The sequence below is a fragment of the Corvus moneduloides genome, chromosome Z (genome assembly GCF_009650955.1).
Source record: "Corvus moneduloides isolate bCorMon1 chromosome Z, bCorMon1.pri, whole genome shotgun sequence".
In the NCBI taxonomy this organism is placed as follows: Eukaryota; Metazoa; Chordata; class Aves; order Passeriformes; family Corvidae; genus Corvus; species Corvus moneduloides.
In genome coordinates this window covers 20597688-20625417 of record NC_045511.1, presented here as the reverse complement: position 1 = coordinate 20625417, position 27730 = coordinate 20597688, and the positions used below count along the sequence as shown (strand labels likewise).

The following is a 27730-nucleotide window of genomic DNA, read 5'->3' as shown; positions in this document are numbered from 1 at the left end:
AACTTCTATGAATCAGTCTTGTAAATCAGTCTTGTTTTATCTTTTTGTCATAGTAATTTTCATCTGTATGCAATATCAGATTAACAATATTTACCAAGTGTTAAAAAGATGTAAGATTTAATACAAGAATTGATACAATGAATTTTAAAAATTAAGAAGTGAAGGCAAGGAAAGAGGTTTAATTCATATTTTTCTTCATTTATCAGTTCTGAGTTATCAATGCATTGTTGCAGAGTAGACATAAAGCAAAATTTGTACTCACATTCTGAGCTGATATTTGAATAAGCAAATTATCCATGTGTTCTTCTTCCTGTTTCTATTTAATAATGCTGATAAAATTCTTTTTTCTTCCCTTCCTCTCTCTTTCTCCTCTCCAGCAATGACAATGCAGTTCATTAGCCATCGGTTCCCTGACTACCATGATCCAACTATAGGTGAGTACAGATTATTCTCCTGTTCATCCCTTTCAGTCTCTGCCTATGTGAGATTGTGAGATGGTGAGAAGCTGCTTCTAAAAGGCACTTAGATAGAAGCAAGATTTGCAAACTTTAGATTACACCTTAATTTTGTGCTGACAATTGAGTTGTGTCATGCTCTTACCGTAGATACTTCTTCCTGGAGTGCTTTATACAAAAATCTCTTTCAAAAACAGGGTTCTGCGTTCATGCACTGTAACTATTAATGTCGTGCATTTAAAGCTGCAGAATATGAAATAAAACTACTAAAGATTGTAAAAACTCCAGTCTGGAATGGGGTCTGTTTTTTCCTTTGTTTGTTTGGTTTTTAAGTTATGTTATTTTAGTATTCTTTTCCACTATGAAAGTCCTAGCTGGCCTTCTCTAGAAACATCAAGTAACTACTCAATTTAATAGAGTTGTGCTCTGGGATTACACACTCTGCTAACTTCACTGGGTTTCCCTACTTTATAAATTTTGGTAGTAACAGAAACTCACACGTATCTGCTTTACACTTTATTACAATACACTTTTTCATCTGAAATAAATTTTAAATGCTTACTGACTGTCAGAAATGCATTTTTATTCATTTAAGAGTGCCTTTGTTACTTAGTTTTACATATACTTGCATTTATACACACTATCCATGTGCCATATTTAATTATAACAAGGAAAAGATGGCAGAATAAAAAGGATGACACTTATTGGGTCCAATAAGTGGAAAAGGCACTAGAACAATCCTCACTTACAAGGATTTCTTTGGGGAAAAAAGAAGAAATTAACCCCCTCTGCCAGAAACCTTTTTTCTTATAATTTTTGAAGTATTTTTAACTCACATTTAACTTCTATAAAATTATTGTATTGCTAAATAGAGCAGGTAATGACACTTTATTTTTATTAGTTATTTCTATAGTATTCCACATTTCCTGGATGCTAACTCTTGGCAAATGGTCATAATTTTAATAATGAAAAAATGTATAAACTCTTCATTTCACTAGTAATTCTATAACTGTTAAAAAAATTGCAAAAGAGCAAAGGTCTCAGCTTTAAAGAAGGCAAAACTACTGTGGAATTGTTGCAATTTCATTTTCTGCTCTCAGAAAAAAAAAAGAAATCATTAAATCTAATTGGAAAAGAAGAACATTATTAGTTATCGACATCATTAAGTTATGTACATACATCCATCTTTATTATTAGCTATCCACCTGCCATCAGTATTTATCCCTATATTGTATCTCATAATAATCTTAACTTATTGGTCTCTAGACACCACCACAATATGAATAACAGATAATCATAAAGAGAAAGAAAGCTTATGGTGCATTCTAAGTACATACTGCAGGAATGCCTAGAGGACCTAATCAGGATGAAGGTCTCCTTGAGTTAGGAAGAGCTTCCACTCAGGAAAACCAACACTAAAGAAGAGAAGAGAGGGTAAAAGTAAACAGGGAACTATGAATTCCATCTCACCCAGCTGGCTAGACAGAGATCTAGAAGTAAAAGTTTTTCTCTTCAGCTCTTCTGTTTTTCAGAACATGCTGAGGACATCCTGAAAAACTCTTATTACTATCTGGGCTCCAAAACATGTACTAAACAGAAGAGAATAATCTTGGGCTAATTATGTATGTTTCCTCTCAGGTAAACTTGTGGTATGACACCGTAAAATTGGGCATTAAAAAAAAAAAAAAGTAGAAGGAATCATTGATGTCACATCTCTAACAACAAACACATAATTTTTGAATGTCAGCCCACTGAAAAAGTTTGTATCATTGAGGCTGTTTTTAGTACTTTTACGTTACTGGTCTCAACTCACAGAATTAATCTCATGTTTAGTTACACATCCACTGGTAGGGATATTTTTACTATTTAGACCATCAGCCTAAAAAAATAAGGGGATCCAAAATGAGCACATCCAGGGCCAAGACTATGCTGATGTGAGGAGATACCAGAGAAAAGGCTATTCCTCTAAAGTCATGAGGAGCTAGACACAGATTCTTTGCGTCATGGAAGTTATCATCTAAGATCAGAGATCTGTCTAGTCAGAGCTTTGTTTCTCACTGTAACCCAACAGCAGATGATGCAGAAATTAAAAAACCAGGCCACATATGAAATCTACATTTGTCTGAGTGACAAAGAAGAAAATTAAACACAGTTTTTCATCTCTGTCTGAGATCCCTGATCTCTCTGTTACTCTATTACCTTTACCTTGTGCCGTACATTTTAGGACACTTCCATTCCTCAGCAATTTCTATCATGTTTATAGAACTTTTGGGCTGCCCTGAGCTTTCCTGGGCACACCGGCCTCACTTGTCTGTGTACTTCTTTAGAAATAGCTGGTTCTTCTTACCTGTGGCTTTATTTGTCTCTGGGCATTTTTAAGTAGATTTCTGTAGAGGTCACTGAGTGGTTGATATTGTCCAGACAAAGTTCTATAGTGTATTTAAATGATAATCCACAGGTTCACAATACTAACCAAACTGTTGAGAATATAGTTCTACAGATGAGTTTTAAAATAAGGTGGATTGTTTCATTTGCTTGACATGAACATAAGGATCTAACAAATACCAACCTATTTTTTTTTCTCATATTCTTCCTCTACCTATTCCATTCTCTGTGTTTTCTGTGGTATGAAATTGTGGTGGCAGTGACCATGATACTTAACTGTGCAAATTTAGCCAAGATTTGAAGAGGTAGAGCTGACAGAATTGATGCTGTACCTCCCTGCACTTGATCGGGTTTTTTCTAATTATCTCTCCTAAAACAAATAGTTGGGTAGGAGGTACCAAAATAGAGGGGCCTTTGTAAGCAGAATCATTGTCCCTGAAATCTCAGAAGTCTATCACTTTAGGCGATAAGGGGAAGTTGTTGATGCCTCTGGGGCTACCAAAATATTGATAATCCCTTTGTCATTTTTAAGTTTTCATTGTCAACTTTAAGCATTGGCATGGAAATGGAATAACGATTTCAGCTGGTTTTCATTTCTGTAGATTCCTGTGAAATAGTTTGCCATCTTGGTAAAGATAGGAGACAAAAAACTGTTCCCCAAACGCATGAGCTTTGCACTGGTATAATCTGGTTGAAGTTCTAGTTGAAAAGCAGAGCCAAATCACATTCAGTCACAAAATACAAAAGCTCCACAAAACCATCTTGTATGGTCAATTAGGAACACATAAAAACCCTAAAACAAGGAATCTACAGTAGTTTTTTTGCTTTGATTTAAAAATAAATGGCTTCTAAATGGGTTTCATATTTTATTTCATAAAAGTTTAAATCCTTTTAATACTAAGAATTGTTCTGAATTTTTTTTTTCTTTTTTTTTTTTTTTTGTATAACAAACACATTTTATGTCCGGGCCTACTTGTAACTCTACAGAAGCACACACATGGGCAACTGGCTTCTGAAGCTCTTTAGAAGATTTTTCTTTTCCTCCTTATTTTATTTGCATTTTATGCTTCATCTATGAACTGATAAGACAGTGAGCTTTAAGGGGAGAAAAGATTTTTTCTTTTTTTTTTTAATCTAATCCAACATGAAGCTATAGTGAAAACTGCTTACTGATACTGACCAGAGAATGCAGAGCCCCTTCACTTTAATATGCTGCCAAATGTGCTTCCTCTTCCCAATTCTGCTCCCATCTAAACACACAGGGATTTATCCTAAACATTGTTCAGTAATAATCTTGTAGCTTTGAAGATGCAAGGTGTTATTTTTCATCTTTTTTTTTGCAAGAGTCCCCAGGAATCCATGGATTTTCCCTATCATTCCTTTTCATTGTGTTTCACCATTATGTTACCAATGCATCAGAGTTTTCTCTTTCTACAATGACTTATATCTCTAGCAATACAGCAGAAATATCCAATAAGAATACAATGGTGCTTTGTACTTGCAACTTTTTTCTTCTGTTATCCACTGACATTTCTGAAATATTACAGGGCATCTTGATCACAGAAAAGCTGCTGCTGCTACTGTGAGATGACACAGAAATTTTGCTGAAAGGATATTTCAGTTTCTACATTAAGGGATACATATGGTTATAGATTTGTACTTTATTCATACATATACTTCAAATGTGTTAATTTTGATCTTGAAAGGTCTATACAAATAGGTTTAGAATTATTTACATGTTTTTTCTCTCTGTATTTATGATTTATAAAATGAATACCTACATTTTTGAAGAATTTACTGGATGTTGGTGGTGTAAAAAACATGCAAGACTTTCTCAAAGAAGATCACTATAAATTTATTTGAAGGAGGAGGTTGTCTTTTTGTTTTTGTCTGCTGAGGTTTTGTTTGCTTGCTGGTTTTTTGTTTGGTTTGTCTTTCCAACTATGTAGAAAGCCTAACTTTTTTATTCCAATAAGAGTTTATTGGAATAAATGCTCTCTATAGTGTGGAACACATGTAAGGTGTCAAAATGAATTTGCACAATAAATGTTCCTTTCAGATGTAAGAAACTTTCTTTCATTTCATCTGATTGTCTTAGTTTGGAAAAGCTGATAAGATCTGGAGAAACTCAAACTGCAGATTAGATATAAATAAGTGTGTGTACACATAAATGCAGAAATAGATGTGCCAGTATTCATTTAAAATATAGGGTAAACATTGATTAAAAAGTTAAATGTTACCTGAATTCCTAATTTTAATACTGTCACTTTGAGTTTAATACCACTTTAAGATCAATTTGGTATAATGGTCATGTTTTAGGCTTGCTACAAGCATTTCAAAATTTTGAGACAGAAACATACTAGTTTTGTAAGTAAAGGGGGAGGGGAAGGGTAAAATTAGTATTACACTGTACGTAGAAAAAAATAAGAGCTTAGCACTTTGTGAAAATGAAATTATTTTAGCACACATTTAATATTTAATTGTAGTCAACAATGGGCATAAATTCCAAATGGCAGTGGATGCGATAATTTTCTGGAACAAATGACTAAGAGCAATTTACAGTCTGCACAGTCTTTGGCAACATCACAGAGAGTTAATATAAGTAGTGTGTCAGGAAAGGAAGCACAACATAAAGCAGTAAACTGGACAGGCTCCAAGATGCTCATTAACCATGTGACTAATCTTAAAATGAATACGTAATGCAAACGAGATGAGAGAGCAGCTTCCTGTTTTGGTGAGATATCACTGCATGAGATTGTGTCAAATGAGCAGTCGAGGGCATTAAGGCTGTGTCAGTGTCAAACTCTAATTGAAATGGGTACGGGATGGAAAGCACTCTAGCATTAAGCACATGAATTTCCATGAGGCTTCCTAACGAAGTAGTGCATTCACCAATGCATCAAATAAAATGCATTTACTCATCTTTAATAAGATGTTGGAAGTGTGTGGGTGAATTTAAGAAAAGAGATATAAAATGTAGATGGAAATATTCTAGGTTTATATAATGCTTACAAAAATTACCTGTGCTATAAAGAATATTATATTTGTTTTCAAGGTACAATAATGAAAAAGGAAAAAGCAAGGGAAATACAAACTCCTTAAAGATGAAAGAAGACAAAGGTGGGGCACATCAGCTAGATCTGTGAAGAGATATTGTCACAAAAGTACTATTCACATTCATATTTAGGGTACAAAAAGTTTCTAGAACATTTCTGCTCTTATATAAAACAATGACTGCATGTGTAGACCGACCCTAAATTAAGTCCCATTCTCTTTTTTATTAAGAAAATAAAATATTTGGATGGACTGAGCAAGCCACAACTGGATTTGAGCCCCAAGATTGTTTGCTTTCTTTTTTTTTCCTTTTATTTTTTCCTTTCAGTCATCATTCTCCATATATTTATTAGCCCTATCTGAAATGGGATAAAAAAATTCATATGAAATGATCAATTTGTCTCCAAAGAAAGTCTCCCAAGGGTATTCAGACTGATTATGGAGATGTAGCAAAATTGCCTGTGTTTGTGTTCCATATTCATCATTGTTCAAAACAAGAAATGAAGAATATACAAGAATACTGGTGCATGCATTTGAACGATATTCTTAAGCCTGTGTTTTATTAATATTTTTCATTTTGCTATCATTTGGTATTATCTGCATTATTAAGAGATTAATAGTCACTTCTGTTGTAAAGAATTCTGACTTACGTATATCAAAAAGAGCTGAGATTATGGCTACTCTGTTTGACTAAGGTTCACATTTAAACATCCAAATTTTAATGTCTGCATTAGGAGTAGAGATTCAGCTCTTTGCTCACTTCCTTTATCACATGTTGTGAGAGCCTGCAGTTCTGCTTTGGTTTAGGACCCTCACCCAGAAAGCTGTAGATCTTCCACACGTCATGTGTGGCTGATACTTGTCCCCTGTGTGACACAGGATCTATGGATCACCAGAGCCCTTCTAGTCCAGTGAATGAAAACCAGAAAATATTCCCAAGAGCATATCAAACATCAAGGCTCCTGTGTGGGCAACTGGATAGCACCCATACTTAAGAGCAAGGAGATTTTGGCTACCTACCTTGCATATAGACACATATTTTGTAGCTTTCTAAATCTAGGTGCCTGAATTGTGGTGCCTTCTCTCGACAGCTTGTCAGAAAAAGGACCTTCATAAGTCACGGTGATACCTCTCAGAGTGTCTGGATAGAGGAAAACAAAGAGTGAGCCTTGCTGTGCACAATCCTTGGTAAGATGGCAAAAGGAAGGAGAACAGTGCCATGTGTCTGGCAGAGTAGGTTATTCCATAGTAAGATAAATATAAGCCATGCATAGAAAAGTAGAGAGTAGCATTAAGAAATTAAGAATGCAAAAAGTTCCCAGACTGCTCACTTAGTTTAGGTTTCAAGGAGGCACCTTCAACAACACACCTGCTGCTTAGTGTCACTATTTTCTCTTACTAAGAAGGGAAATGGAAAACGTTTGAAACTACAGAGACAGGAGACTGGAAAATCACAGCAGATTTTTCTCGCTCTGATGGAAACAATTTGACTTTAAAACCAAAAAAATCCCAATATTTTTCTTTGAAATATATTTTTAAGGGTGGTAGTTTGCCTCTAAGGTGCACATTAGTGATAGTTGGATAATCTCTCAACATTTCAGTCTGAGATAAGTCGCCTTAGATGAAGTCTCAGATCATGATGAAATTTGATTCTTTCTGCTGAGAACTTCAGTATTTTTCTTGTTAAGGGAATAGTCTGATCCTATTCTAAACATGCTGTGCTACTCAGATACATGATCCCCTGCTCTAATGTTAAACTTTTTTTCTTTGAACTTTGCTTTCATAAGACAGCTATTCAGTCCTAAATCGTTTTCAGACTTCATGTAAGAAATTACCAAAGCAACAAGTTGCATTTTTCTGCATGTACTCAAGAAGAATCACCCCTAAAATTCCAGTCATACACTTAATGCCCAGCATTCAGCTTTTCTTATAAATACAACTCATGCAATTATTTTGAGGGCTGTTTACATCAGGTGACAGTTCTTTGTCAATTAACATTTTCAAAGACTTATAAAATGCTGCTTAATCTACTAATTTTCCTTTACTAGAATCTCTGATACAAACAATATCAGAGAAGCAAATGCAGTCAGTGTCTTTCTGGAGTGTAGGTGCCCCAGAGGCCTGATTCTCCAGGCATCATCTCCCCTCTCAAGTCACAAAACACCTTCTCAAAGTTTGGAAGTTGGTCAGAACACCTTGAAGATTTTTTTGTCTTGGTATTTAGGCTTGGCAATGCAGTGGTCTGTGTCTATCTGACATGCCCTTAGAAAACTCAACAGAGCTACTCTACTGTCAGATTCACTTCAGACACAGCAGTGCCCAACAGCAGCTACAGCTATGAGCCTCTGCACCATGCTGTGCAGTCTCAGAAGAGGAAATAGTGTAGAGATCAAGTGTAGAGCTATCTATCAAGAGCTATTAATATTATAATATATTAATATACATAGATATTAGTATCTCTATGTAGCTATTAATACCTAGAGCTATTTTTTGTGATAAATCATGCACAAGGAATGATGTATGTGCTATCACCTGCTAGGAACAGACACTGGAGACTCAGAAACAGTCTGTAGTTCTGTGAGATGAAATAAGCCAAATCTAAAAACTCATTTGTGAAGAAAAAGATAAAATCCCACTGTTCATCTCTGCCCTTTTCTCAGCCTCACTGACTCTCTGGCATTCATTGTACAATTTTTTAAGCTGATTCAACAATATTCCAGAAGAAAACTAAGCCACCCTAACATGGAATAGTTGCCTACCAGGTTATTGAGTTTAATAATTTTGGTAAAAAAATCTATTTCTCAAAGCTCAAAAAGTCAAAAAGGGTCATGTAGAAACACATACGGGGAAATGGGGTATAAGTGGGAATGAAAGAGAACACAAATGGTTTCATTTCTGGGACAGGTGAGGTGTGAAAACCCAGCCAACCATCTCATGCATCACTCTCAGACACCAGTCCGTGAGCCAAAATTCCCTCTCAAGTTGATCTCTGTTGTCAAAAATAACTGTGAAAATTTGCTGTGCCACTGTGTGGGATTCCTTGGGATGTTGTCCATCTCCAAATGGGGAAAACTGGTTAAATTGTCTTTTGACCGCTATAGCTCTACTCTTTATATTCCCAGTTGGAGCATTTATCTAATCAGAATTACCTTAGTTGATAATCTGGCTGGTGATATGACTTCCCTTTCTGCATTGTTTTAGAAATTAAGTAAACAAACAAATGACTGTTTATTATGAGTCATTATTAATATTTTATTATTATATAAAACTTGGCAGATGGCCAGTGGTGGTGAGTAGAGTTAAATCTGGTTGGTGGCCAGCTCCATGGGGTGCTGTGATCCTATGATGCTATTTCTCCAGCATCGCTGCCCAACAAGTGCTTACCATGGCTGGAAGAGAAAAGTGTTTACTCTGTGTGCTGTCATGAGAGATCTATGCTTGCCTCATGCTCACATGCATAAAAGCACCAATACTCCTTAGCTGCTAATGGTTCATGCTTATTATTTTCCACACTCCATTAACTTTCTTTGTGTTAGAAGTGAAAAGTATTCCTGCCTCGGCCATCTTCTCTTCTTCACTGAGTAAAGGGTCAACAGAGGATCAAAGTACGGTGTATTACCCTTCTATTTCTTCAAGAAACCTGAGATTGTGTATCTGCTAAATACAGAGAGAAGAAAAATAACCAAAAGCTGTACAGAAGTGTGACCTTGTGGTTGGTCTCCCTAAGCACTGATTAGCCAGATTAAAACTGTGGAAGGAAGACAAAAGCCTTTTCTTATAAATGTCACAATACAAAACATTTCTGTGGTGTATTTTTATAATAGCAGTAATAGTAAGAATAATGATAACAATTAAACAATTTTATTAAAATTGTTTCAAAATATCTGCCATATTCAGAGTGTACAAAGAGTCAGCCAAGAATAGAAACCATTATTAAAATATTTTTGTCTGTTTTACACAAAACAATATATTTTTTTCTTCATACCAGCTTTGTACAGGGCAGAAGACCTCCAATTCAGCAATGGGTGGTTTTGGTTTGATTCCATTGAAAAACCTTTCAGTTCTCCCTATCCTGATCCACCAAGTCTCTGTCTGATCCATCCAGTAGTTTGAAACAGCAGAAGAACTTAAATGGTTCTTCTGCTGACAGAGGAGTTCATTCTCCGAGCTGAGCTCTTCAGTCCTCCTTTCAGGCCTACAACGATACCCTAATAATTACTCAAAAGAGAAAACTGAGACAGTATCTCCTTCTTAGGTTCTTCTCTGTTCTCTTGCAGCAGAGTTTCACTAGCACAATCTCATTGGTTTGAGCCCCTCATACGATCTGGGGAATTCAGCTCTGAATCTGTAGATCCTGGCTGCTTTTTACTGCAAGCAAGGTCTGCATCTGGATGGTGACATTAAAACAGGAGAGTTTATATGTTTATCCAGAACCGTTATCCACAGTGAAGTCACACATATTGTAGTTTCTAATTAGTAATCTAAGTATACAAAGCGCTAGAGCATGCAATAACATCTGCGTCTCACGTCACTTAGATGAATAATGCTCCCAAATGTGAAATACAATAAAGAAAACCTAGGTTCTTGGGGCTAAAGTGGGGTGAATTGTCATGTAGTGTGGCTGCTGAAGATGTCTGAAGGTTCTGGGAATTAGATGGCTGAAGCTGGAGTGAACAATAAAGTCACTCTGTGGCCTTAGCCCCGTGGTTCTGCCGTAGCTGTCACAACCCTCATACAGTGACTATAGTTACCATTAGCGTCATGAACTTAGAAGAACTTGAAGCGAGACTTGCAGCCTATGAGTAGGGAAAACTTGCTGTCTCAGTTTGAGACAAATTGGTAGGAGAGGTCAGAAATGCACGCATCCTCTAGTAGAAGACAGATTTCAGCAGCCCCTCCCCCACAGGTTGGGAAAGAAATTTCTTGGAGGAAAGTGAAAAAAAAGCTGTTTATTTAACAAGCAAAGTGCACACAGGCATAAAATTGAAAAGGTTAGATAATAAACCTTCTTGTTTTGGAGAAAAACCTGGTAGATTCAGAGCCCTTTCTGTAGGTGTGGCTCTTCTCTCTCCGGAGCTGGGGTGCGGCATGGGGCCCTCCAGGCCGTGATATGGGGGCCTCCCAGTGATGTGTTCTGGACCAGAGCAAAGCTGAACAGTTTCAGAAAAAGAAGCCACAGTCCTGGGAAAACTCCTTGCTTTCAGCTAATGAACAAGAGCTAGTTAAAAAGCAAGAGAATGCAGCTCTTTTCCCTGCTGCAGAGCCGAGAGCTGGGGAGAGACCAAGCAAGTTACCTGTGTTTTGAACACAGCCACTGAAGGAATTCCACTGCCTTCACCCTACCTCTCTTGAATCTGGCTTAAAGGGACAGAAAGGCACAGAATTCATGTCTGGGCAATAAGCACGTTATAGGGGATACAGCACCGTATAGTCACCCCAAGACACTTGCTTACCTATATCCTGTATATTGTGATTAGCAAAATTATCCCATAAATGATTTCTGAAATTGAAAGAGGCACCCATTCCACGGTTTTCTAGAGGTGGATGATTTATCACACTCCATTCAAAATTCTTCGTCACAGGACAAATGTTTCCATTAACCTTTCTTTCATGGAAGCCAGCAGCCATCTACATCTTACTAAATCCAAGGCACCATCCATGCTAATAACCATGCAGATGTAGTCAACTCGCTAATTACTTCCCCTGAAATGACAAGAAGTGAATTCGTAGCTGTCAGATCCTCCCACTCAGTAGCACAAGCATGGACTTGAAAGAGCAATGAAATTGCTACCTGCTATTCTTGTTCCCCAAGATAAGGGTACTTGGACTCCTGCTAATTATCATGTTTTGATTAAACAGGAGTACTTTTTTCACTTTGTTCATGTACACCTTTGAATGAAATGAAATTTTTCTGGAAGCAGAGAAAGTAATGATATGCTTTTATTAAATATTAGTAGCATTATCTACATTGCAAGTAGTTTCTAACAGCAAGTGCAAAGGTTTGCCTGAGTTGTCTTCAACCTTAACTTGCAAAATTGCCAACTTTTGCAGAGAAATTGTAATTTCTCTGAGGGACACTTAACAAGTAAAATTTAGGCTTTTTGGAGGATGGCACTGCAAGTTCTGAGGAAGAGCTGTGTGAGTTTTCTGGGAAACAAGCTCTGTCCTATATAATAATGAATACAAATTTAGCCACATATGTGCATATTTGCAGATTAAAATCACAAATGGTGGTTTTGTTGACTACAGCATTTGCATCATAACTAAAAGGTGCTCCACTGGACCAAGTCATTGAGATAGACTCTGTCGGTCTTTCATTTAAAGCCCTGTTGTGTCCCAGCAGAAAGTCATCCTTTAAAGGAGGTGACTCAACCTGCACCCAGAAGAATCCTATGTTTTAAAATGTGTTGACATGTAAAAATGGAATGAGCTTATCCATCCATGGGTTTGGAGAAATGAAGGAAGAGGAGTGCATTGTTTTCTGGACTTCATCTTAGTTATATAAATTGTAATTTGATCTTGGTCAGAACTTGTAACAACTCTGTGGCCTTGTGAACATGCATTTTGCTTTAATTAATTTTATTTTGGAGGTGAAAATGCTTATCTGCAACTAGAAAATAAAATCTTGCAAACAGTAAAATATTAACACATAGTCTAGTATTATAAAAATGCCCAATATTTCTGTAGAAGGAGATATTTGCATTGGTGTCTTTTGTGTTTAATTTTAAATCTGCTCATGGCCCTAATATATTTTTCAGGAGTGAATAAACTCACATCTACTGTTATGCTCACATATCCTGCTGTAATTTATAAACTTTGGGCCCTGATGACAGAGATCTGACCACGTGCAAGGTGCTGATGACCAGACAAGGAAGAAATGAGTTTGCCTTGCTGGCTACCAAGGTTTTATATTTTCGACCTCTTTTGTCTGAAAATAGGTGTCTTACCTTGAATTTTCTATTGTACATTGTGCTTTGTGTCCTTGTTGGTTGCTACATATAGAAGAAAACCTCTCCTACATGAAATTGTTCAACACATTCATTCTTAATTTTAGTTCTTATTGGAAGCTCTGCAGGCCATTGTCTTCTTTTCCAACTGCTTCGTTAATAAACTTCATGATCATGAGAAACCCAAAGGGAAAAATTAAATTTGACTGGCTCAAAGCTCAATTCCCTCAGATTTCTGATCACACAAAACATTTTAGAGCACAGATAGTGCTGGAGGTTTGGTTTGTTTTTTTTTTCTTTTTTTGTACTTACTATAGAGAAAGTGAGGTTATGCTGCTTTTGCTTCCAGTGCTTTTCAGCAAAGAACTAAAGGGTACCACAGTAATGAAACAGCAAGCTGATATTCAAGAAGAAGTTCTTGTACACATCTATAAGTAAAACTGAAAAAAAACCCCTAAAAATAGAAGATGGAATGTGCAATGGATAACCCATTTCCCAATTTTAAAGGCACTGGGTGCATTTCAGGTCACCAAGAAACCTGGCATGTACTTACCCAAAGCTGAAAATCAATCAGGCTGCTTCAGCAGCTCAGTGTTATCAGTCCTGCCCTGCAGATCACAGATCTGAAACATTAGGCAGCCCAACAAGAGGGAGAAAGTTAATTTGAGAGCAGCTGTTTTAAGACAGATACATAATGGCATTAGGAGAGGAGCACTGTGGTGAGGTGAGAACTGAACAGAAATGCCCATTAGGCTGAGGAAGATTTTAAGTGAATTATTGGAAACATATGCAGCCAAAGCCTAACATAAAGGAGTGAGACAAGAGTATGATGAAGAGGGCTGTTAAAATCTACTAATAAATAGTCATGCTGCGTGGGACTTACTGGGCCTAAATTGAAGTTTTTATTCCTCTACAATGATTCTGGATGCTCAACAGGTTGCCCAAAAAGGTTTTGGACTCCCCATCCCTGGAAGTGTTCAAGGGCAGGTTGGGCAGGTCTTTGAGCAGCTTGGTCTAGTGGAAGGTGTCCCTACTCATGTCAGGGGAGTTGGAATGAGATCCTTTAAGGCCCCTTCCAATTCAAACAATTCTGTGATTCTATGATTCCCTGCCCTGTGCCACTCCAAGTATTTAGACACCATTTTTCATTGATTAGGATGAAATGCAGAGATTTATTTGACATAATTTAGTTGTGATTCTGCTTTCTGCTGAAGATATTAGCTGTTCTTCTATTAGGAGGATAAAATCAATTACGAGTGGTTCTGCTCTTTTTTTTTCAAACATAGATAATAAAAACATTTTAAAAAAATTATTTTTATTTGCATTTTCACTCCTGTGCCAGTTTGGACAAATTTGGAGGAAAATATCCTCTGATAGACCCCAAGACAACTCCTTAAAATTATGAATTATCTTATGAACTGCAGAATCACAGAATAGTTTTCATTGGAAGGGACCTCAAATATCATTCTTTCCAACTCCCCTGCTATGGGTGGAGATACTTTCCACTGGGCCAGGTTTCTCCAAGCCCTGTCCAACCTGGCCTTGAACATTCCCACGCGTGGGGCGGCCACAGATACTCTGGGAAACCTGTGCCAGTGAACAATCAAGGATTATTTTTTATGTGTCACAGGAGGTAGAGAAACCTCTAAAACAGAACTCAGCAGTTAGTTAAAAGCTTGTCATGACACTGAACAAAGGCTAAGTAAAGGAAACGAGGCATTGTGTTTCCAACTGAAATTAAGGAGAGATGGAATCTACAACAGTGATATGTATTTGAATTTAGCAAGGGCATTTGAAAACATTACAGAGTATTTTCTGAAGACGTATGTGGACAAAACCTTGGTTTACTATCTTATCTGTAAATATGTTTATGGCTATTTGAATGCTAAAATGAAAACTAAGAGATAGAGATTTCTGTATTTGTTATCATGCAACTGAATGTGTAATGAATAAATGTATGAATTCCTTTTACGATAAGCACTTAACATGAATAATGCTTTATTTTTTCTCAGATTATTTTAATTTTCTCAAGGCCTACACTATAGGTTTTTTTACGGGCTAGCAGAGAAGTAATATTTGCATTAAATACTGCATTACTTACCTATGTATCTTTCATAAAAAGAGCTGAGGTGTTCAAAGTGTGTAGTTACTGAAGGAAGTGTTTCTAGCTGTGGATTTAGAAGGGAGAAGCAATTTTTTCTCTCTTCTGCAAACCATCATCACGATTCTTCTGGCTGGAATAATATTGTCTGTTACCATCACTTTTGTAGGCTGGTAACAAGCAACTTGTGCTGTTAGCATGAAACTGGGTGAAACCTGAAGGATCTGACAAAGACATGACAAAACTACACAAATGACAAATGGCAAATATAGCTTGATGCTGAGAAATAAAAACCAGCATCCCTGGGGAGAAGAATATGAAGTATTCTTAATTGCAGATATACTTACAGAATCACAGAATAAACTGAGTTGGAAGGGACCCACAAGGAAATCCCACCCCTGGCCCTGCATGGGACATCCCCAAGAATCACACCATGTATAATGATGTAAGAGAGCTGGAACCAGAATTTACATATCCTAGATAATAGCCTACAACTAATATTCCTACTTGCATTATTTTAAAGGATACTGCTGCCTATGTGAGTATTTACAAAATACAAGGCAATAAAATCTGTCAGTCCTGCACCTCTAAACCACCCATTGCTTATCATGTGTGCATAGCTTATAGGAAGGCAACCTCTGTGACTTGGTGTCCTTGTCTGCAAAGTGCTGATAGCAATGTTCACCTAAATTATAAAACACTCATAGTCCAGGAAAATAATTATATGCTAAGGGAGGTTTTAATACCAATGTTTTTTGATGGGTAATTCCTATGACATGCATATTCTTATCTCAAACAGGAGCAGTTAATGTGTAGTATTTGGTACAGTGGTTTATGGCTCTGTTCATACAGTCTTTTTATTTAAAAATTCCTTGGTGTAAATAGAAACAGAACCCATAAAGCAAAAGACTCATGACCATCCTACATTCAGGAGCATTGCTAAATTAAAATGCATTTGTAGCAGATAATCTAAGCACACCAAGAACTGTGTCTTCTGCTGTTGCTTTGGCTCACAGGGAGAACAGCAAGAGGCAGAATTCCAGGTGTGGCTGACTGAGCTTGGATTCCTTCTGCTGGCTTGACACCTCCTCAGTCAAATAAAATATCTTTTGGCTCACCTATATATGTGAATCTGATCATTTTTTACTGCAATTGGTATTGTATAAGAGGAGAAGAGAGACTTTATTTAGAAGGCATAGAAGCAGAATTAACAAATGGAAGAAAGAAGCATCTGACCTATATTTCAGGGACTGGAACATGTCTGAACTGCAGATGAAAAGCCCATTAGAACTCCCCTTTAAACTGTACACCATCCAAATCTATTTGTCATGAAGCAGTTACCTGCTCATAACTGAAAAAGTACTTTGATATATTTTTTATGAATTCAGCTTCTCTAAGATAACTGATCGTAACACAACCTTGCATTAATTACTGTACTTCTGTCTCCAGAATTATGTCCTATAAACAAAGAAAGCTGAAAAAAAGAAAAAAAAGGTCATGCATTAATCTTACACACACACACACCAAAAAAAAAAAAAAGAAAAAAAAATCTTAATAACATAAAGCTTAAAGAACTTTTTTCTTTGTTTTTATTATACTGCAAAGGGCAACCAAACAATTAAGAAAGAGAAGTTAAAAAATAAACCTCTCAAGAATTTTTTTTTACTTGGTTTAATTTAGACAGTGAATAAAGAAAGAAAGCATTTAAAATTAAAAAGAAAAAGGTACCATTCAGAAAACAGTTGGATCTCTATTTGTTTTGTCCCACCTTGCAATACAGTAAACAGTCAATAATCATTGAAGCCAAATGATATCATCCTCTGGGAAGAATTTTATATCTATTTTAATTTTTAGTTTTCATCTTCGTAGGAAATAAGATTCTAAAAAATCGACATTATATGTAGAAAAAAAATCTTTAATAGTACAGTTTATATATCCACGCATTGTTCAGATTGCAAGGATGTGGGAGTTTTGCTTCGTTCTCTTTTCAGTACCCTAAGAAATGTTCATTCTTGCAGTCAGGGCTTAAAACACAGTTAGCAATATCAATAAACTCCATCCACAGGTTTTTTGTGTAATAACCTCCTCTTCTGCTGAATTTTACTCAAGCCAAAAGTTGACACTTTACAATTAACACAGAAAAAGACTAATCCTGATCTTAATATAAACAATATAGTTTTAGTCTGATTTATTGCCTGATGTCTGATTAGTATTCATGTCTCTATTTTGTATGTTGCCTTAATGCTTTACTGAAACAACAGCTGGATTTTGGCCATTTATTAAATACCACTCCTTAGAGATGTAGAATGTAAAGTAGAGATACACATGGTTTAGCAGCCCCCAAATTATCTTTAAAGGGAGCATTATATTTGTATTTTAAATTAATTAAGTAAAAGAAAGTGTAGCGTACTGAAACACTGTTAGTACTGTAAATACACCAGACACCAGTTGGTGTATAATGTGGATAATTATTAAAGGGAGGATATTAGAGTGTGGGTTTATTAGTGTTCCTGATGAAGATTTTCCTTCTTTGTTTCATATACATTTAGATGCAGCTTCAGTGGAACATCTTCACTTCTGTTCTACTCTGTCCACATGTGAGCAGTGTGTTCCTGCTCTTTACAGCAATGTCTCAGAACTTCTCTTTCCTTACCATGACCATAAATTGTACCGTGCTGCCTGGACTAAAAAGACCAGCCACACAGCAGTCTCTTCTGAAATCCTCTGGGAAACATGCAAAAATACTGTGGTTTCTGCTTAACATCATAGCTACCACTGAACCAAAAATATGGGTTCAACATACAGATATATCCAACTCTCAATCTCTAGGAGGTGGTTTCTCTCCAGGTTAACTCCTCTGCCCCATAATCTAAGTAAAATAAAGATATTTGCCCATGTAAGAGACATAAAAGAGAACTAAACCTCTATTTACACTACTTTCTGTGATGAAATCACAGTTTAGAACTATTAATTGTAGAGCAGAAGTAAGTGGTACAGCTCTTCCATTTGGTGCATACGACACGATATGGGAAACACGGGTTTCAATTTATACATCTTGCTTCTGCCTTCCGCCTTGGAAGGAATGCAACGTCCAGGAGATCAGTGAATCCCCAGCTCAATGGAAGGGCAGTGCCTCTCAAAAGAGCAGCTGTGTTTGAGCATTAAGAAAGTGATAGCTCATGAGTGGGTCCTATGATTTGTTCTCTGCTATGAGAGTGTGTTAGCTTAAGACAGTGATTTCCTTGATAATTGAGGGCTTTAGGACTTCCTCTTGAATGTGTGCCTGAAGAAAATTCGGGGTTAAAACTCCCTCTTATTTTCCATCCAGATGCAATTTGAAAACACCCCAACTGAGGGCATTTTTAGGCATTTCTATATTACCTGTACTACCCTGCTTTTACAAAGGAAACTCATATCCCCTTCCTGTTTCATCTCTACATTTCTTGGGGCAAAAGCAAATCTTATATGTGAAAACCCTTTGACTAGAAAACTATTTAGATTCATGCACTTGGTCATAGCACAATAGAACACGTTTTTCTACCACCAACAGAAGACATTAGCATGCATCAAGAATTAAAATGGGACAGTGATTCTTATACTTCTTTGTGAAATGTTTTAAGGTCAGTATTTAGGGAAAACAAAATGAATGAAAATGACAAAATGTCTTTGTGGATTCAGTGTTATGTCTGCAAAGTAAAAATATTATAAAGATAGTCTGGCTCCAGCATTTAACAGTTGAAACATTACTGATGACAGTGACATTATATCAGGGTACACCTGGAGTAGCTCAGCAGGGTAGATATCTTACATTTACTTGCTGAAAGCTGTGGCTTATACTCAGAGGCCAGTGGGTCTTTTAGTTATAACTAACTCTGCACTTGTAAATCATTTTGCTGGAAAAAAAAGACAGGATTTATCTAGCTTCATTTTTATCCAAGTAGAATTTAAGTAGGAAAATTTCTGTCTGCATTAGCTGTTTTAAAGCTACTGTATAAAGATTCACATTAGTCTAAGTGAAAAGGGAAGTAGGGCCACTGGCTTTAGAGAATCCAGCTGCAGAGCCAAGAATGCAAGCTAAATTTATGGAAGTCATATGTTAATTGTATATGCAGTAATTTAATGCAAATAGGCACCCACCAGCATGGAATTAATAATGCTTGATAGTATTAATAGAATTCATGTGAAGGAAAGACCATGTTTGATTTTACATGTTTTCCTACTTTTCTTTTAATTTTTAGTTAACAAGAAAGATAAAAAAATAAAAAGAAAAAATCTACTGCAGGTAGATTGCACTGTCATGCAATAATAAATTACTTGAACTGCAAGTAGCCCAATTCCTTTTATATGGTCCCTCTTTGCCACAGAGTTTCTTATTCAGCAATCCCTACAAAAAGATCTATTAACAAAAACATATGGTGGTTGGAGTGCTCTGGCTTTCTCAGCAAGGTAATATATAATATAATTAATTGAGCCTCTGGGCCATCTTAATATCAATGGGATTAGGTATTTGTTTAAAGAAAGTCATGTGCCTATTAATTTGCTGAATTGAGGCCTAAGATAAAGAGGAAAATACTGCATGTGATTATGTCATAAAAGATAGCAATCCTCTGGCTACATAGGAGGGGTCTGAGTTAAGGCTATGCAGAACCATGTATTCAAAAGCTTTCGTTTACCAGGTGGAAAGCAAGTTTTTACATGTTGTGTAAAGTGCTGTATGATGCAACATATATAGTAGGGCACAAGGAATGTCCCAGGAATTCCAACTACCTGCCATATAATCCCATATTATTATCTCAGTATTATTTCAACAGTTGTTGAGAGCCTGTTCCTGAGGGTCTCTGCTAGGACTGACTCTTAGGGCAGGCCCAGCCACAGGCTCATGGTGGTTAATGACGCTTCTCAGATACCACAAATGCACTTGTCTTGTCTTCACACCTCAGTACACTTCCAAAGCACAACGTCAGACACAGAAACCACTCAGGCTGCTCTGCATGATTGCTCAATTAAAGAGCACAGATAATTTCCAAGACTATTTCAAGTATAAACACGGGCCATTATCTACATGTCTTTTAATCATACGAAGAAAATACAAATGTTGAGAGGGCAATGAAACCGAAATGTGAGGAAAACTTCTTATGCAAATAGTTGTTCACCTTTTCTTTGTTTTTCTTCTCCTAAATTTAGTTGACAAAATCATGAGCTAATGGAAGGGTCCACAAAGCAGAGTTTTTCCTCCTCTGCCTGCATCTATGAAGAGTGTGAGGACATAGATTACAGAATCTATTTTCAAAAAGTCTATTCTCAGCCTTTCTGGAGATATACAGAAGTTTTAATAATTGCTCTGACATGCCTGTTCAGCCACAGGGAGTCTATCCCAATAATTTAGACAATCTTTAAATTGAAACAATTTGCTGGAAAAGTTATTTGAATGTGTCACTGTGGTAAGGAGAAAAACACTCTGTTGCATAGCATCAGCACAACAACTCTGAATCTTTGTGACCTAAGTAACGCCTGGGGTCTGTGCTTAAAGAAGTGGAAATGTTTCCCTTTTAAAGGAAGGGAAATTTAATTTTTGTATTTTGACATCGTGTGATACAAGCGATTCTCTTTTGCTATTGCTTTGTAGTGACGATAGGATTTCAAAAAGGGACTTTTGAAATAAAACAAGGTTAGGTCAGACTGAAGAGCTCTTGAAAAGCCTACTCCAAACTAGTAAAGCTATTTCATTTTCCATTCTCTGAGCCACTCATATCTTAAGCAAAGTGTGCTGTGTTTTTCAGAGGATGCCTATAAAACTCAAGTCCGAATTGATGATGAACCAGCCTATTTGGACATTCTAGACACTGCTGGACAGGTGAGTAATTCTCCAGTATGAGTCATTCAATCAGAGACAAACTCAAAGATTTTAACCTCGGACGTATGGGTCACAGTCCTAGGAACAAGGTTCCCTATTCAAACATAAAGGAAGCAGTGGCAGAATAACACAGAGGAATTAACAAAGGAGAAGATTAAAGGAGTGCTGCAGTATAGCACAGTATAATTTCCAAATCTCATCACAGGAGACAGACAGGCTGAAATGAGCAGTAGATAAAAAGTTGTTTGTTTCTTTTTCTTTTGTATGCAGGAACATCTATCACAATAATGGAATGAATAACACTGTGTTGATGGTCTTACGTCTTTCTCAGTCCTCCTTTTTTATATGTATTACAGGAATTTTCTGGTCTGCTTTTAGACTAAGTATTTTGTTACATTTCCTCTTCTACCCACATTATATTTAAATATCAAATGCTCATGCATAAGGAAAATATCTTCATGCCAGAAGTAATACATAGTGTACATACACAGGTTTTCCAGAGAAAGCTGTGGCTGTCCAGTCCCTGGAAGTGTCCAAGGCTAAGCAGGATGGGACTTGGAGCAACCTGGTCTAGTGTAAGGTGTCTCTGCCCATGGCAGGGGGGTTGGAATGAGATGAAATTTAAGCTCCCTCCCAACCCAAACCATCCTGTGATTCTGCCATTTCTATGACAGCATGTCTGCTGTGTGAACATCAGTCAGGGGATTAAGTTTCATATACAGTAACAAAGAAGAAGGTTAAGTAAAATAATTTATTCTACCTGACTCAGTTAATTCCCTTTCCATCTCAAGATATTTTTACTGTTTAATCAAAGTGCTGCCACTTGCTGATCTTTTCCTCAGGTGTGTCTCAGGGTCTGTTTGAAGGATTTTGTAGTTTCTCAAGTTTCCATAGTGCATGTGCACCGTGTGCAGGAATGAGACAACCAACAGGGAACTTAAATGTACTTAAATAAACAAAGAAATATCTGAGAAGGAAAAGCCTGGTAACCTTGTTTTCAGCTTCCCAGATGTCTGAATGCACCTAAGATGGGCATTGAAACTGGTAGGGAGTGCAGTCTGCTGCCAGAAATTTACAGGAAGTTCATCTGCTGTCAGTCATTTTCACATACACAATTTTTGCATGATTTTTTTTTATTTTGGGTCATATGAAAAGGCTAGAACTAAACCTCATTCGTAATTTATGGGAGGGGGATATGATTGCCAAGGTTATGAGTTTTATCAGAGCAGACAACTGTAAGGTAAGGAAAGAAATCAGAATAATTCAGTCAGTGGAAGGTGATAAGAGCAATAGAAGAGGAAAGCTCATAAACAGAGTTTTAAATTTTGTCTCTATTAGGAAGAGAAACATCTACAATATTAGAGGTCCATGGCATGTAGCGACCAAGTAAAGAAATGTGGTGCAGATATTTCACAGAATCATAGAAATTTTAAGGTTGGAAAATAAGATCATTGAGCCCAACCATTAATCCAGCATTACCAAGCCCACCACTAAATCACGACTGTAAGTGCCACAGCTACACATTTTTTAAATCCCTCAGAGGATGATGACTCCACCACTGTCCAGGCATCCTGTGCCAGGGCTTGAAAACCCTTTCAGAAAAGAAATTTTTCCTAATGTCCAATCTAAACCTCCTTTGTTCCGTCAGCCATTCCTCTCTGTAGCGAGCAGAGGCCTGTGACAGAAGCCCCACACTCAGCAGATCCATCAGCCCAGGCCATTGCACAGCCTGGGCATAGCTATTCTACTTCAGTTGAAATGATTCTACCAAGTCGATTTGATATGACAAAAACTGTTTTAAATTCCCCTGTTGTTCCAGTGCAGATTGTCATCACTGAAACACATTCCCAGTGTAACTAGGAAGCTCTTCCCACTTTTCTTCCCCACAATTTTTCAGGAGCTGTCCATTCTAAGTGTCCTGGATTTAGCTGCTTGTCTTTGCAGATGTCTTTGGATTTGTTGCCCCTCTATCTGCACTACACAGCTTCAGAATAAATCAAGACCTAATCCGACTCCCATTGAAGTCAGCAGCTGAAATAGGCTCTTTCTTCACAGAGGACTTAATGGTGCTCTCACCAAAGCTCACACAAATTCTGCTCTGACTTTGGTGACTCAGGGTAAAAATCCAAAGCACCCAGTTGGGCTGCTGCTGCTCTGTGCCTTGATGGCACCTAGTTGTTTTTATTCCCCTGGGTTTTATGTCAAATAGGAGATGGTGTTACAGCTTCTAAATCAGGCAGTAGAAATCTCATTTGTCTGGGTGTCCTTGCAGTCATAAATACTTCATCATCAACTTTGAATAATGACTTTAATCACTTCAGAAGATCAAGGAGCTAAAATTGTAATTCATCCCTATTTGGGAACACAAGAAGTCAATAGAGAAACTGACTGAATTTAATGTGTTTTGTTGTTGTGCTCGAGGATATATTTCAACAAAAATGTTTCTTCTTTCCCTCCTGTATCTATGGACTAACTGAGAATTTCAACACTGACCAAATTACCTACTAATAATTGTTTTCAATTGTCATGTCTAGACTTAAAAACCCACATGTGATTTCATACCTGACACTGCATAAAAGTCTTTGATATTTTAACTGGTAGATCCAGTATGAAGCACTTAAATCATAAATGGTGCTTCAAAAATACATTTATGTTCTCAACTTTCTGAAGCTGAAAAAGAAAACAAAACATTCAAACAATGTGAAAACCAGAAATATTAATAAACTTGCTCATCTAGTTACTGATTTTTCTCTTCTCATGAATATACAGACACTATAACATAGACCAATTGCTTGTCTCAGGAAGAAAACTGATGTTCTGTGAACTCTGGATACGTATTTTATACACAATCATTTGCCCTTTTGTGCTCTTCCAGTACTATTTTTCTACTGAAAGCACAACAAGAGGCATTTTCTTAATGAGTGTAAGGGTTGGTGCAAGCAGTTTTGCTTCACTGAACTCACTACAGCTGCTTTTCACCACCCTCTACACCTGCCGGCCAAGCAGCCTGTGTTTACTCACCACAGTCAAATTCAGACAGAATATGTTTACCTCAGACAGTTTCAGGAGCAGGTATTGATGGAGCTCCTTATAGCTGGATTGTCATAAACAGACCTAACTTGAGCTGTTCCTACCAAAAAAAGCTTGTAAATGCGTGGTGCTGCAAGGAAATGAGCAAAAAATTGATGCTGATATTCTTTTTCAGTGGCACAACCAAGTATAGAAGAAGCTGCCAGTAATTCCTTTGGTTAGCTGTCAGTGATGCCTTTGGCTCTTTAACTAGAAGTCATATTCTTAACCCAAAAGTTTTCTTTTTGCAACTACATTTCAATTAAATCCAAAACAAGAAGAAAATAAAGCCAAGCAGGGTAAATGTGAGATTAAGATCATATTTATAAAATTGAAGAAGTTTCTTTTTTTAGCTTTTTTACTAGCTACAGTAGGGCATGTGGAGTATATAGGACAAACTTAATGGAAATCTGCAAATGCAAATTAGTATCCATAATGATAGCTTGAACTTCCTTGTTCACCCATATGGGAGATTTTTTGAGTAACATTCCCTTGAAATTCACCTGTGTCCATTGAGTTTGGAAGTGGTGTTTGTGGCAATAATTCTGGGATTTCCCTTTTCTTGACCAATGCATCATAAAAATAATCTGCTCTTACATACATTTAATCTAAACTGATGTAGTCTTTGGTTTCCAGCAAACTTGCAGGTGCAAATGAAGGGACATTCAGCCTTCAAGCACTTTATTCTGCATTCAGTTCCCTTCACAATTATTCTCAGGGAGTGACAACCCCCAACTGCTCCAACCGTGCACAGAAAGCCTCCACACAGTTATAGAAACCTTCTGTTCACTCATTTACGCTTTCTCACCCTCTCTTCTAGCTCAAAAATATGTTGCTACTTCTGCAGCCCAGAAGTATACTCCTCATGGAGCACACACAGCAGTTATCTCTCCTGCTGTATTTATGTTGACTGGCACAGGAGCTTTTATTCCTGCCACAGCTTTCCTCTATGTGACACATTACCCAATCTCTCTGTGTAGACCTCACGCCGAACACTAAAAGAGCAGCAGAGTTCCCTTCACTGAAAAACAATCTGATCTGATATGTAAAAGAGGCAAAAATTCTTTTCAGATACAAAGCAGGCAAGTATGTGGAAAAAATGGGTTTCTGTACCTGTCAGCAAGACAGTACATTCCGAGATTATTGCACCAATTTTTGTTTGCTAAAAAGTGAGCTCTTTATGATAAACTTAGTGCACCAGGATATTTCCCAGGTGTGAGTCAGAGACTTGAAAAATTGGCCTTAAAATGTGATGGTATGCCATTTCAGGGAGATTTTCCTTTGTCTGGAGCTGTGTGCGCATGAATTCATTTCCAGGCAGACACTTTTCAACCTGACAACAACAGCTCACTCTGTACTGAAATCCATCTCTCAAATTGCTAGCAAATCACAGGACATGTTTATCCTGCCAACCTGCAGGACTATGATTCTTACCCCCTGCTTCAAGCTTTGAAGAGGAACCGTATTAGTCCCAAGAGCCCTTCAGATAAACACACTTTCTCAGACTAAACACTATAGTCCAATGATTCACTCAGGCTGTTATCTGAGACCCTTCTGCTTATTATCTAAACATGCTGCTCTAATCCTGAATCAATGGAAGTGAAATCTCAAAGTACACTAGTGCAGCTTATCTCAAGGAAATGTAAAATGCCTTTTTGGCAGTAATTATGCCTTAATGGGTCTTTACAGCATGTTCTTGTAAGGGGAAAATAATTTTATTGCACTTTCTGCTAGGTACTGTAGTGCATAAATGAAATCCATTTTATTTTTAAAGCATAGGGATATTGAAGTAAGTAGCAACTATTAATGCAGTGTCTTAGGTGAGAAGAGCATTAGTTTTATTTCCTTTGTATGTTGTTGCTCCACAGGCTGTTGAAAACATACTTTGAAAGTCAAATCACCACACTGAACACTTCCTGGGTTCTCAATACAAGTTGTACAGTAATATCTGGGAAGAGCTAAAATCTCTCCCTTGACCAAGTAATTTTATTTGCCAATGGACAGATTGTGAAGAATCACTTATTTGGCACAGATACAGAGTGGAAAAAACAGTTGCAGTAAATCACAGATGAAATTGCAGACCTGACACCAATTTCCTTCAAATCATGGGCAAAATATTCCTTGACTTCAGTAGGAAAAGATCTAGGCATATACTGATAAAAAGGAGTATATTACCAAAGGAAGAACAGGCAACTGGCAGCCAAGATTCCCAACTTCCTTTCTCATCCGTCCCCATGAGTGAATCATGATGCAATAAAGGGTGGATCAGTTTGTATTTGTAGGCCTGCATTTATCTTCCTGTCAAACAGGTGCAATAAAACATTGCAGGGAACAAGCATTTAGGGTGAACATGAGCATTTATTGAGTCTGACAATACTGGTTTCCTGTCCATTGCTACCATTCTGCTTCAGCAAAGTCAGTGGTAGTGGTTCCATACTGCTGGTGGAGCAAAACTTTCTGGTGTTTTCTGTTTTCTTTCAACAAAGACTTGATTTTTTTCTCTCTTGAAATGCTTTCCCTCTCACTGTTCTGTGTCTTTCTCTAACTGGCAACTTCCAAAACCACAGTGAAACACAGTGATGCTGCTGAAAGATTTATGTTTTTTTCCTTTTTAATAAAATCAGAACACAAGAAAAGAAAATAGATTATTACAAATTTTGATAAAAGTAGAAACATCTTTTTTTCTTCTTTCCAGGCATTTCTTTGCAGCATTTCCTTCTGGATTTTTGGTTTTGTTGTTGCTGGGGTAGGGTTTTTTTATTATTTTATTTAATTTGGCTTTGAGGTGGTTTTGGTTGGCTGGTTGGTTTTGTTCTGGTGTACAGTGAATGGAAAATATCTATATAAACATATCCCATATGAGTAAACTTCATACAGGTCCTCCACAAATTGTGATAATGTAAATTCACCTTTTCTCCCATCACTAAAAAATATTCTGCACCTTTTCTTTACACCAGTGAATGGTACTGAAGTACTTTGAAGTTCCAGTAGACACTGCACATACTCTGTGTCCTGATTTCTTTATATGTACATATGTGACTGTCCTAGATAATATCACCAGGAATTCCATTTTACATAGGCTTGATATCAAAAGCTACTTGTTACCGAGCAGTTGTACACAAAACAGGGATGCCAGCGGGCAGAAAACTGTATTCTACCTCTGTCAGTTTTCACAAAGCTCATATCATAATGATATTTCCAGGACTAAAATATTGGCTTGAATACTGAGAAAATAAGCACGTATTACAGCACCACATGGTGCCCATTTCCCCAGACCAAATGACCAAGAAAAGTTATTCTGCAGAGCAGGGCATTAATGCTTCTCAGGAAAAGTAGGTTGCGCCCAAAAATGAGATTTTCAAAATTAAATGTCTTTTATGCCATTCTGTAGCCTTGAATGGTGGTGTCTCCAGGCAAAGAGAACAAAAGCAGAGAGTTACATAGTGTTATCTGAATCATCCAAACATTTCACTTATAAAACCGCATGAGAAGGACTGCTGGAAAAGGCTTTCTAAAAATGTGATTTTTATATCCCACTACCAGGAGGGGAATGGAAAAGCTTAAAGACAGGTAATGTCTTTCAAGCTGGAGTTTCAATAATTTTGCCCCAGAACCTGGAAGTGAAACTGCCTCCTACCAATCAAACAAACAGACAAAAAACCCCAACTAACAAACAAACAAACAGAAAAGTAAACCTCAGCAAATTTTGAACTCCATTGCTTGTTACCTTTATAATCTGAGAAATGTTATTCCATCCATCCAGATTTTTCAAAGAGGGATTGAGAGCAAAGTAGAAGCTCAATAAAATATTTAATGAAAATATGAAATATTTTCTGAGAAGTTTTTTCAATTTTTTTCCTTAACA

At 37.0% G+C, this 27730-nt stretch overlaps 1 protein-coding gene across 1 annotated transcript in view; it reads left to right on the top strand.

The window, feature by feature from the left end:
- Positions 1-27730, top strand: part of RIT2 (Ras like without CAAX 2) — a 185788-nt gene that overhangs the window by 56503 nt on the left and 101555 nt on the right. The window contains exons 3-4 of the mRNA XM_032096914.1: positions 378-434; positions 20723-20796. Coding sequence (XP_031952805.1) covers positions 378-434; positions 20723-20796 — 131 coding nt within the window. The remainder of the gene's footprint in view (positions 1-377; positions 435-20722; positions 20797-27730) is intronic.